The sequence below is a fragment of the Peromyscus californicus genome, unplaced genomic scaffold (genome assembly GCF_007827085.1).
Source record: "Peromyscus californicus insignis strain IS unplaced genomic scaffold, ASM782708v3 Scaffold_10__1_contigs__length_136768540, whole genome shotgun sequence".
Lineage (NCBI taxonomy): Eukaryota > Metazoa > Chordata > Mammalia > Rodentia > Cricetidae > Peromyscus > Peromyscus californicus.
The window spans coordinates 27,091,416-27,104,064 of record NW_026294391.1 but is presented as its reverse complement, the minus strand read 5'-3'; the positions used below and the strand labels follow the sequence as shown (position 1 = coordinate 27,104,064).

The 12,649-nt window shown below is 40.7% G+C and overlaps 1 protein-coding gene across 4 annotated transcripts in view; it reads left to right on the top strand.

Moving 5' to 3' along the window:
* The window catches only part of Ctps2 (CTP synthase 2), a 117,347-nt gene extending 104,964 nt beyond the window's left edge, over positions 1 to 12,383 (top strand). For all 4 annotated transcript variants that reach the window (XM_052719196.1, XM_052719029.1, XM_052718939.1 and 1 more), the window contains 2 exons: positions 8,466 to 8,575; positions 10,502 to 12,383. In XM_052719196.1, the coding sequence (XP_052575156.1) occupies positions 8,466 to 8,535 (70 nt within the window). In that variant the 3' untranslated portion in view covers positions 8,536 to 8,575; positions 10,502 to 12,383. The remainder of the gene's footprint in view (positions 1 to 8,465; positions 8,576 to 10,501) is intronic.
* The last annotated feature ends 266 nt before the right edge of the window (positions 12,384 to 12,649 follow it).

The following is a 12,649-nucleotide window of genomic DNA, read 5'->3' as shown; positions in this document are numbered from 1 at the left end:
AATTGAGTAGGACTTGCTGAATCCAAACCCAACTCTTCTTTCCTGAAAGGTTGGGACCTCATCTTTCTTTGCACTGTTTCTTTAGGCGGTGGTGGCGCACGCCTTTAATCCCAGCACTCGGGAGGCAGAGGCCGGCGGATCTCTGTGAGTTCGAGGCCAGCCTGGGCTACCAAGTGAGTTCCAGGAAAGGCGCAAAGCTACACAGAGAAACCCTGTCTCAAAAAACCAAAAAAAAAAAAAAGTTTCTTTGGAGCCAGGCAGGCTGTTCTCTATGAGTTCAAGGCCAGCCAGGGATATATAGTAAGACCTTGTCTCAAAAAAGGGGGTGGAAGGCTGTGGATTAATATTATAGTTTAGTATTTATAAGGCCCTGGACTGTACCCTAGCAACACACCACATACAGTCCCCCCAACTCAAAGTAAAAGTTCCTAGTTTACATAGTTATAATGAAGATTAAGTTTCCCACTATTATAGAAATCATTTTGCACAATGCTTGGTCTATGGTAGGAACTTAAATGTGAATTCTTCTTCTTCTTCTTCTTCTTCTTCTTCTTCTTCTTCTTCTTCTTCTTCTTCTTCTTCTTCTTCTTCTTCTTCTTCTTCTATTATTGTTACTAATTTTACCTTAGTTCCAGCTGCCTTCATCTTTTACCTACTACAAAGCCTCTTGCCTGGACTTTGTGCCTCTGGTTTTTCTCCTTCTAATCCTCATAATCCATCTTCTGCCATGAGAATGGTCTTCTCACATGACTTTGCAGCTCAAAACCCTCAAAGGCTTACTTTGGTTTATGGAATAAAATGCACATAAATCCATACAGAAGACCTCCGAGTCTTGAGAACTCCCTAGAGGGGTTTAATGCCTTTGCCTCCTGGCTCTTGATATATATTCTGGACCTGCTTAGTGAGAAGGAACACCAATCTATATCCTATTAGGATTTCAGTTCATGGGACTTGGGAAGGTGGGCATGGGGCTGAGGGCCCCAGGTTAACTGTACCGTGATAACACTGTACCTTTCTCCTTCTAAGCCCTAGAGTCTGAGGCATGCTTGCCTCACTTTGCCTGCTCCGAACCAAAGACTCAGATGTTCTCCCCTGCACCTATGTGCTGTTCAGTTTCTAGTACACTGTAAACTTGGACCCACCTTGCTTTTGGACTTTTGGCCTTCATGGTTGATGCTGCTAGGGCCAATCATACAATATGTGCTTAAATGTTTTATTGCTGTGGTGGTGGTTTTGATGGTGGAGTTGATGCTTCTGGATCTGCCACTCATTGGAGGGGAGTGTCCAAGTTGCTGTCGACCATCCTTAGGGCTGCTCTGAGACATAGTGGACATGAGGCTTGGTATAGACTTCTATCAAAAGACCACTTTCTCTCCTTTGTTACTTTTCAAACAAAGGGAATTGGGACAGAAAGCCTAATCTTTTTTATTTTTTATTTTTATTTTATTTTTGCTTTGAGCTGTTCTTTTCAACATCTTTTCACCACCCCCATGATTGACTTCAACTTATACTTAGAGGGTTTTTTTTCTGGCAAATTATTGTTAATAAGTCACATCTGAGTACTCCTTCTTTTGGGGATTATGCATTGGTTAAAAGGTGCTCTTTATAGGTCTCACTTCACTGTGGCGTTGATAATATGGTTGCCAGCCAGGAATGGAGTTCAGAGTGATACAGACCACTGTGCTTTTAAAGCCCTGCCTGGGTTGAAGTCTCCTGTTTACTCTGAGATGCAAAACACATTCAGAGCATACTAAGTTTTTATTCCCTTGCTCTTGTATTTTATGGCTTCCAGGGGCCCTTCGAGAAACAAGTAAGTATAGCAGTAACAATGCTTTGGGGAAAACTATGCATGGCAATGTGTTTTTAAAACACACTTTTTCACATGAAATGGATTTTGATACAAAGTACTATAGGAACTCATGCATGCTGGGAGTCCTAACTATGCCATTAAGCTTGTTTTTAAATTCCAACCACCTCTTTCTATTAATAGAGAAGAAGTGATTAATGGCTGCTTCAGGGTAGCATAAAAGGTGGGATATATGGAACATCACCACACCCTTCCCCTCCTATCTTGGAATATTTTCATTTACTGGGAATTTATTAGGAGTAAGGAGTCATTGGCAGACAGGTTATCCATTAGTTTTAAATCAATAACTATACATTAAAACTTTCTCAAATGACAGAAATGTTTCACCTTGTCTAGCATGTTTGAAGTCCAGGGTTCCATCCCCAGCACTAGGTAAACTAGGTTTGGTAGATCATGTCTGCAGTCTAGCACTTTGGAGGTGGAGGCAGGAGGATCAGAAATTTGAGCTTATCCCTGGCTACATAGTGGATTTGAAACCAGCATGAGTTACAAAAGACTATTTCAAAAACAAATAAACATGGAGACCATTGTGGTCAAGCCTTGCAGGTCAAAGTAGTGTGCTAGGATAGCAATTCCCACCTGTGTTGAAACTGATGGTTTTGATCTTGCAACTGTTAGAACCCGGGCCTAAAGCACAGAGGGCCGTGAGCAGGCCAGGCACACACCCAGTCTTTCTGCTGCCACCTGGAGGTGGAAGGCAGCCTGATGGCTTTCACATTGCATAGTCACACATTAACCAAGCCCCACTCCCTGTCCTCTCCTGTAGCCTAATCACATAGGCCTCATTCCCTGGCCTCGGTCAAGTAACACAGGTTACATACTAACGAAGCCTGCTCCTGCTGAATGTAAGACCTCCCTTTCCCTTAGAAGCCTGTAAGAGGAGACGCCTTGCTTTGTTGGTGTAACTGAAGCTTCTTACTTCAAATCCCCAGCTAAATATCTTGCATTAAAGATGATTTACCTTGAGCCAGGTGGTGGTGGTGCACACCTTTAATCCCAGCACTCGGGAGGTAGAGATAGGCTCATCTGTGCTTTCGAGGCCAGCCTGGTCTACAGCAAGTTCCAGGACAGCTAGGGCTACACAGATTTTTTTTTTTTTTTTTTTTTTGGTTTTTCGAGACAGGGTTTCTCTGTGTAGCTTTGCGCCTTTACTGGAACTCACTTGGTAGTTCAGGTTGGCCTCGAACTCACAGAGATCCACCTGGCTCTGCCTCCCGAGTGCTGGGATTAAAGGCGTGCGCCCACCACCGCCCGGCTAGATAGATTTTTTTTTTTTTTTTTTTTTTTGGTTTTTCGTGGACTACACAGAAAAACCCTGGAGAGAGAGAGAGAGAGAGAGAGAGAGAGAGAGAGAGAGAGAGAGAGAGAGAGATGAACTATTTTAAAAAGGAGTTTCTACTACTTGGGGAACATGTATATGAGAAATATTTGCTATGCTTTTAATTAATCATACATAGCAAGGCCTTTAAAAACACTTTTTTTGAGGAAATAATAATGATAATCACTATCATAGTGATTGTAGTTTATTTTTTAATCTTTTTTTAAAGTTTATGTATTACATTTTTATTTTGCATGAGTGCATGTGTGTGTGTGTGTGTGTGTGTGTGTGTGTGTGTGCATTCATGTGTGTGTGCATGCATGGATGCATGCATGTGTGTGTATGTGTGTGTGTGTTGAGAGGACAGCTTTCAGAAGCCAGTTCTCTTCCTTTCACCAAGGGGTTCTTTGGATCGAATTCAGGTCCTCAGGCTTGGCGGCAGGCATCTTTACCTGCTGAGCCATCTGGCTGGCCCCATTAGTTTTAAATCAATACTATCCATTAAAACTTTCTCAAATGATGGAAATGTTCGATAATCTGCACTATTCAAAAATGGCAGTCATTAGCCGCACATAGCTGTAGAGTACTTGAAGTGCTAGTTCAAGTAAGGAATGGAATTTTTAATTCCATTTGACTCTAATTGTTTTAAATTTATATAACCACGGTGGCTTGTACTTATACTGGACAATTTAAAACTTTGCTTCCTTAAATGTAATAAGAAATACAGTTGTTTGTTTTGTGACACTTAATGGAATTTAACATGCAAAACCATAATATTTAGCTGGGCATAGTGCTCGTCTTTAGTTCCATACTCAAGAAGCTGAGGCAGGAGAATTGTGAGTTTGAGGCTGTGTGGGCTACACTGCAGAATCATGTTCCATAAATGACAATAGATCCATATGTGTGTGTGTGTGTGTGTGTGTGTGTGTGTGTGTGTGTGTGTATAATTATTTTAAAAGATAGGTTAATATTAATATAGAGCTGAGATAACTTTAAGTGAAATATGCATATCTAGCTTATGACTGACTCTTAAGTTTGTTTTGTGTGAAACAAAAATAATCCCCCAAATCATATAGGGCCCAGAGTGGTGCTTACATTTTCCAGTCTGTTGCAGAAGCCAGTGTTGTTTTGTGTTTGTTTGATGACCCACATTTTATTTCTGTCACTTGTTTTTGGCCTCCAGATGAGTGCTCTAAATCAGCAAGTTTAGCAGTAATGCCTATTCTGACAATTCTGTTCTCGAGTGTCATGGTTTATTGTCCTACCTAGTCTCAGAACACTTAGGAAAAAATTATTAACCTTAGAGATGAATAAACTCAAGCTGAGCCTCAATTTGCTTGACTCAGGTTGTTCCATTTTGATGCATTGGCAGTTTGGTAGAAAGTGAGAGCTGGTGGGTTAGAGCTGACCCATCTAAGGCCCTCGTGGGGAATTCTACCTGGCACAGGAAATAATTCGTTCTTAAACTAATTTCTGTTTTTAAATTAACTTTAAAAATGATTTTTAGGAAAGAATTCTGAAACTTAAGTGCCTAATGGTTTTTCCTGATTCTCTGTATTTCCCTAAGTTTTGAGAGCACGTCACAGGAGCATGTAACCTTCATGAATAACAAAAGCTTATTTTTATGTAATTTTCAGACCAGATTTATACATCTCTGGCCAATCTCTGAAGTTGTAGCTGTTTTGATTGTTAATTAACTAGTTAATTGATTTTGAGATAGGCTCTCATTCTGAAGCCTACAGTATGTTGGAATTCACTCTGGAGTCTAGGCTGGCCTCAGATTCACGGTGCATCTTCCATTTTCAGCATTGTGAGTGAGAGGGTTAGAGGCATGGACTATCATGCCCAGTTTATGCAGTGCTAGGGATTGAAGGCAAGCACTCTGTCAACAGAACTACGTCTCCAGCCTTTGGGTCAATCTTAAAAACAAACAAACTAACAACTAAAACAAGCTCTCAGTCATTATATAGCAGTACAAGTGCTTTTTCTAACTAAAAAGTGGGAGGTGGTATTTGACTTTAATAAAAATGATATGTTGTTTTATATCTTTAGCTAACCTATATTCCATTTTTGACTAATTCTTAACCTTTTCCTCGCTGTTTTCTCTGGTCTGATGCCACCATACCTCTGCTGTTTTGTCAGAAAGTCAAGAAGGAGAATGAATAAACAAAACAGAAACTTTGATGATTTAGTATATCTGTTTATTGATAATCACTCAGTAAGTGGAGAGTAGGAGTTTTGTTTTCTAGTCTATCTGCATAGAGCTTTCCCAGTGGTTTTCCCTTTTCCCTTTAAAAGAACAAAAGTGAAATTTCACTGGTTAAGGATTTCAGACTTTTATTGCCATTTAGGTCAGCAAATGCCTGGCCAAAGTTAGGGATGTGTCAGGCATTAGGAGTCTTTATCAGGAAATGAAGACCCAGAGAAACTTTCATTTGTTCTCTGTCTCTCTCCCTGTCTCTCTCCTCCCCTCCCCTCCCTCCCTCCCCATTCCTTCCTGTGTGTGTATGTCAGAGGACAACTTTATCGAGTTGTTTCTCTCCTTTCACCTTTTATGTGGTGGCTTCTAGAGATTGAACTCGGGTCCTCAGGCTTGCACAGTGAGTTCTTTAGCTGCTGAGTTACCTCGCTGACCTCTTCAGGGGTTTCTGTTATAGCATAACTGACGAACAGCAGGAGAGGCATGGAACATAGACGTGGACAAAGAGGACGGGATATCATGACAATTGACTGGGACAACTCCCTGTTTAGGGAGGCACCCTTCACTTCAGGGTCTACATCATCTGCTTCAGGGAAGGCCAGAGCACCTGTTTTAGGGCAGAAGGGCCAGATGAAAGCTCAAGAGACCTTCCTGTGTATGCTTTTGTTACCGGTAGCCCACCAGAGAAGACCATTCAGACAGAGTTGATAGTCTATTGAAAGTCTTTCTTCCAGCTTCTGGGACTACTCTCAGGTCTTCAGGACCCCAGTATAGCCCAGAGATTTTAGAGCAAGAGGCTTTCAGAAGTAAAAACCACATTCAGTTATCTTGCTCCGCAGCTGCAGGGAGAGGTTTTGCACAAGCAAGCAGTTTAACAAAAACTAAGATGAGCAGTTATGGAGGGAGAGGTTTGTATAAGCATGTGGTTGTTTAACAGAAGCCAAGATAAATTAGCTGGGGTATCTTGGCCTTGGTTCCTAGAATAGAGCTAGGTAATTTTCCGTGGGATTTGCTATCAAGGAGATCAAATTCTAGGCAAACCTAAAATGGTCTCATCAAGAATATGAGATGGAGGAACCTCTGCACTGTCTTGCCCTGTCACATTACCTCAGATTCCTTTACTTTAAAATGTTCACTATGCCAAGGTGCCATATTTTGGAGTAGTGTGTCCTGAACCCTCTCATTGCCAAAGAAAATCGTTGTCATCAGAGCAATGAAAAATGAAAAAAAAAAAATCCAGCATTGAACTAGGAGCAGATTGACTTCAGTAGGAACAAGACAATGTGGTGCTCAACCTCAGATAGACTGAGATTTAGTCCCTTGTTTCTTTTTTACTCTTTTGGGGGGCCCACCACCCAGATCCCAAATAAATCACACATGGAGGCTTATTCTTAGTTATAAATGCTCAGCCTTAGCTTGGCTTGTTTCTTGTCAGCTTTCCTTAACTTATCCCATCTACCTTTTGCCTCTGGGATTTTCCAGTTCTCTTACTTCTGTATATTTTACTCTTACTCCATGGCTTGCTGTGTAGCTGGGTAGCTGGCCTCTGGAGTCCTCCTCCTTTTCTGGCTTCTTCCTCCTTTTTCTCCCAGAGTTCTCCTTCTATATATTCTCTCTGTCTGCCAGCCCCACCTGTCCTTTCGCCTGCCTTGCTATTGGCTGTTCAGTTCTTTATTAGACCATCAGGTGTTTTAGACAGGCATAGTAACACAGCTTCACAGAATTAAACAAATGCAACATAAACAAAAGTAACACACCATAAAAAATATTCTACAATAGTCCCTAGTCTAGATTGACATGAAATAAAGGGATCCATCCTCTATGCTTTTCTTTTCCTAAAAAATATTGTTTTGAAGGGTTCTGGCTATGATCTTCTGGCTCCATTGCTTTTGGTTCTGTGGTAAGGCAAAACACCATGGTGGGGAGCACATGGTAAAAGAAAACTGTTTACATTATGGTGGCTAGGAGGCAAAAAGGGCAAAGAGGGGCAGAAGTCCCAATAGCCCCTTCAAGGTGTGTCCATAGTGGCCTCATTTCCACTTGTCTCACTTCTTTCAAAAGTTTCTTTGTGCGTGCGTGTGTGCACATGTGTGTGTATGGGTTGTGTATTTGCATACACATCTGCCACAATGCTGAGAGTGGAGGTCAAAGGACAACTTTTGGGAGTCAGTTATCTGGGTTTCAGACTCAGGTCTTAAGGCTATATGTACAGAAAGTGCTTTAACCTACTGAGCCATCTTGGTGGCCCACTTTCTTTATAAAATAATTAAAATTAAACACAATTTTAAGGTTATCCTAGAAGTATATGTATGTATCGAATACCGGAAGTATTCCCCTTTATATCCTCACTCTCCTTTCTCTTGCCCCTTCCTCCCATTAGTCATGTTCATCCCCCTAGACAGTTTTACTTCTTTCATGTCATATAGACATGCATGATTTTATATATTTTCTGTAAAATAATAGGAATCTCGAATAAGATAAAACATGCAAAATTTGTCTTTTTGAGACTGGGTTAATTCTCTGCATATGATCATCTCCAGTTGCATATATTTTCCTGCAGATGACATGACTTTTTTTGGAGACAAGTTTTCACAATAGCCCACCCAGGTTGGCCTAGAACTCTTCGGCAGTCCTCCTGCCTCAGCCTCATAAGTTCTGGGATTACAAGTGTGAGCTACCATTCCTGGCTTCAGGCTTTCGTATGAAATCAGATTGTTAATAGAACTCCTCGAGTAGAAAGCAAGCCACAGGCACAGGGTCAGGCAGCAGAGCAGTCAAGGCTTTGTGGAAGTGGACAGCTGATCTGTAGTCTTTGATTTATACATTTCAACCTATGAAACACTTTCCTAAATGCTCTAATAATAATAACTAACCTCCGACTTGTGATGAAGGCATGTAATCAGTTTCTCTGAGCCAAGAAGGACCATTGCATGTGGTTAGACTACAAAATGATCATCAAATATTCTTAGTATGTCCTCTACATGGATCTTAATTATGGAACAGGTTTGGAGCTAAAACTTGACTAATGATTTGTGGCATTTTTTAACATCTTGCTGAGTGACTTTTCTCTGTTAATATAGTGATGTATACAGTGATGTCAGCGATGACAGCTATTCCGAGGCAAAGCTGGCTGAACTGGAAATCAACTGAAGCTCTTTCTTGCCTCAGGAATAACGGGCCACCTGAGAGGGTAAGGAAGCATTTTGGAGGATTATTTGTTTGTCTCACAGGAAGCTGGCATCTTGGTAGAGATGGGAGCATTACAGGACTTGGTTCCCAGGGTCCTCCTCAGCCCAGATTTAGCCTTGGGTGCTGTTAAAAGACAGTGTTTGGGAGAAATGGCATACATCTGAGGCCAGGAATGAGCATATCAGTACCTGTAAATTACTGGTTAGAATTGTAATAGTCTATGTTGGAGATTGACCAGAAAAGATTGTAATGCCAGATAGTATTTATGCTTATGGGCTTGTCATAGCTATTGCAGTGAGAAAGCAGGCATAGGCAATATAGAAACAAATGGACATAGTTGTGTGCCAATACAACTTTATTTACAAAAACGACTTGCTAATTGTGTACATGTTACATGTTTATAATGCCAGCACTCGGGCAGTGCCGTTCAAAATAATCCTCAGGTACACAGTGACTGGATTATATTAGATTCTATATTAAAAACAAAAACACCCCCCCCAAACCTGCTTTCTGAATAAATTGCAGTTATCCATGTATGAAAAGGTCAAATCATAATTAAAACCACTGATTTGTGTGCTATCTAATTTTTCCTTTTCTTTTTAAATGATACCCTTGGGCCAGTGAGGTGGCTTTGCAGGTCAAAGCACCCGCTATGCAAGCCTGATGATTTGAATCAATCCCCAGACCCCATGTTGGAAGGACAGAGCTGATTCCTGGAATTTGTGCTCCGACCCCCACACGCATGCTATGGCACAGCTATGCTTTCTCTGTCTCTCTCTAACATTTATACAATACATATTAGTAAAAATAAAATTAAAAACAAAATAGGGGGCTAGAGAGACGGCTCAGTGGTTTAAAGTGCTGGCCAGAGGACCCAGGTTTGGTTCTCAGCACCCACATTGTGGCTCATGACTATCCATAACTCCAGTTCCAGACCATCTGGTGCCTTTTTCTGGCCTCTGTGGGCACCAGGTATGTACATGGTGCATAAATATACATACAGGAAAACACTCATCATGTAAAATGAAATAAATAAATCTTTAAAAAGTTTTAAAAAATTCAACAAAATCAAACAAAGACCATCTTGCTGAATGTGTTATAGACCACTCATAGCAGGGCAGATTCTCTTGACTTTGTATAAAATAAAAATAAAATATGATTGGGGCTGGAGAGATGGGGTAAGTGTACTTGTGGCTCTTATGAGGGGCCCGGGTTCAGTTCACAGCACCCATATTGCAGCTTACAACAGTCTGTACCTCTGGTTCCAGGGGATCTGATGCCCTCTTCTGGCTTCTGAGAGCACCAGGCACACATGCAGCACACATACATACATACATGCAGGCAAAGTGCTCAAACACAAAATAAATCCAAGAAATAAAAATTATAGAGTAGTAGTGTTTCTTTGCAAGAAGAGGCTAGAGATAGGATTGGTGTTCAAGGGCAGCCTATTTCCTCTGTTACTATATTTTGTATTCTAAGAGAAGACAGCATCATGGATAGTGTTAATAAGTTTTTGCTTGGAGCCAGATGCCACTTGGGATGACCCTAGAGGTTATGGCAGGCCTGGGGTTGGATATGCTAGTGTTTTGTTGGAACAGCAACTTTTGGACAACTTGTCAAGAGTTCACTGCTCTATTCAACTGGGGCTGTTCTCAGTGATAGAGTGCTTGACTGGTTTGCCTGGGGCCCAAGTTCAATGTCCAGAATTGAAAAAAAAAAAAAAGAAAAAAGAAAAAAAAAAGAACCACAAAGAGTTGTATCGCTGTACTATGAGCTCTCTGTAGATTTTTCTGTTTATCTGAGACTACTGTGTGTCATAAATGGGGTGACCTCAAACTAAAATGCTGTAAAGATTAACAGGGGTGATTTTAAAGGAGCTTATTATTCACTTTTTGATGTAACTAATACTTACCTTTTTTTTTTCAAGCCTCCGAAGTAATTATACTTAAGATGAAAGAATTATCTGAAGAAACCACCACACTGTTCCCTTGACATGGGCTATGAAGATTCAAAGGGAATCGGAAAATGTTTACTTCATGAAACAGAACCAAAGGGATCCTTTTCTTTTCCCTCCAGAGGCAGCCTGTAGTAGTCACACTTTGCTATACTTAATTAAACTTCGTTCAGCAGCATCCTGGCACAGAAAGTGTTTCTGTGTTTTGTCCAGAACATAGTGAGGTCAAAGTGGGAAGCAGGAACTGGGGAGACTTTGCCTTCCTAATATTGTATGGGAAAGGTGGCAGGCATGTGCCAGTTTCAGGTTTAAAATGAGTTATTCTTTTACCTGGATATGAAGTATAGCTTGATGTGGGAGTTAAGGTGATTTTGGTTTCTCATTCTGTTTATTTCCAGTTAGAAGTGAAATTTCGCAGGTGCAAACCTTGGGGTTGTGAGTCTATTATCTCAAATACAAAGTGTAAAGGGGATCTGAAAACTCAGGAACCAGGATAAGTAGGGCCCAGTTCCATCTCTTCAACTTGCTGTCTTCAAGTGGAAGGAGCAAACCCAACTCCCACAAGTTGTCTTCTGACCCCTGCATGTACACACACACAGACACCAAACAATGTAAAAAAATGTAAAAATTAATAATCTTCTTTCTTTTTTAATTAAGTTTACTTTGTATTATTCTTTCGACAGCTTCACAAATGTATAGAATCAATTTTTGGTCATTTTTATCCTTTATTACACTCTCTCATTCCATGCTTACTGAAAGCCTTCTTCTCATGCCTTTTTTGTTGTTTTCAGTTTTTGTGACCACTGTCTTTTTTCTTTTTGAGACAGCATCTCGTACTGTAGCCCAAGCTGACCTGGAATTCACTGTGTAGCCTACTATAGGCATGAACTCACTGTGATTCTCTGGCCTCAGCCTCCCAAATGTTAGGAATATATGTATGAGATATTACACCCTGCTGAACATTAGCAATTTTTTTTTTTGAGACAGGGCTTCTCTACATAGCCCTGGCTGTCCTGGAATTCACTATGTATAGCAGGCTGTCCTCAAACTCACAAAGATCTGCCTGCCTCTGCCTCTAGATTGCTGGGGTTAAAGGTGTGCACAAACATGCTTGGCTAGCAATTTTTTATAGCAAAAATAACTATTTTAAAGTTAATTGTACAGTAGCATTCACTCATACTGTACAACTATTAGCTTTATGTAGTTACTCCACAATTAACCCCTGTTCTCATTAGCAGTCACTCCTCATCCCCTGGCAACTGTTAGATCCAGATTGATTGAGGCAATTTGGGAATTAAAGAAAGTGCAGACCAGCCTTTACACGAGCAGAATTATTCGTTAACCAGAATAACTGGAGGACATCAGTCTCTCCTTGGGAGTGGAGACTGTGTGCATGTGGTACAGAAGGGTTGGGGATTTTATGGGACAGAAAAGAGGACTTTGGGAATGGAAGATTCCATCTGCAGATCAGTTCCCCTTGGGATGGAAGACAGCATCTGCAGATCAGTTCCCCTACAGTCTCAAAGTGGTAGATGGCAGAGGAGGTTAGTGTGCTGATCCTCCTATCAGAGTCCTGGGTCCTAACAGCCCACAGGTATTACTAGTCAAGTCAGCTTTTCAGTCTAGAGTTTCTCAGCCCACCTGAGGCTTTTGTTTGTATTTTTTGTCATTAGCTCTTCAGCAGCCACCAATCCCTTTTTGGACAGCTTTTCCTACTGCAGTAGTTCATAAAGTGAAAGTGTACGGTGTATGTGACCCCTTTGTGTCTGGTTTCTTTCGTTGACCTTAATCTTGTCAAGGCTTACCCAAATGGTAGCATTCCTTTTTATGACTCAATAAAATTCTGTTGTATACATTTGCCAGTTTATTCATTATTGATGGGCCTTTGGCTAGTTTCCACCTTTGGTCTTTTGTGAATAGTGCTACCAGGAATCATCATGCATAAATATTTGTTGTGAATATGTTTTTAGTTCTGAGTATGGACCTAGGAGTAGGATTGCTGTGGTATATGCTATTTTTAACTTTTGACAAAGAATCAGTATTACTTTAATTCAACATTTTTTAATGAGCACCTTTTTTAGATTAAAAAAGTTTATGTGTATGAATGTTTTGCCTGCATGT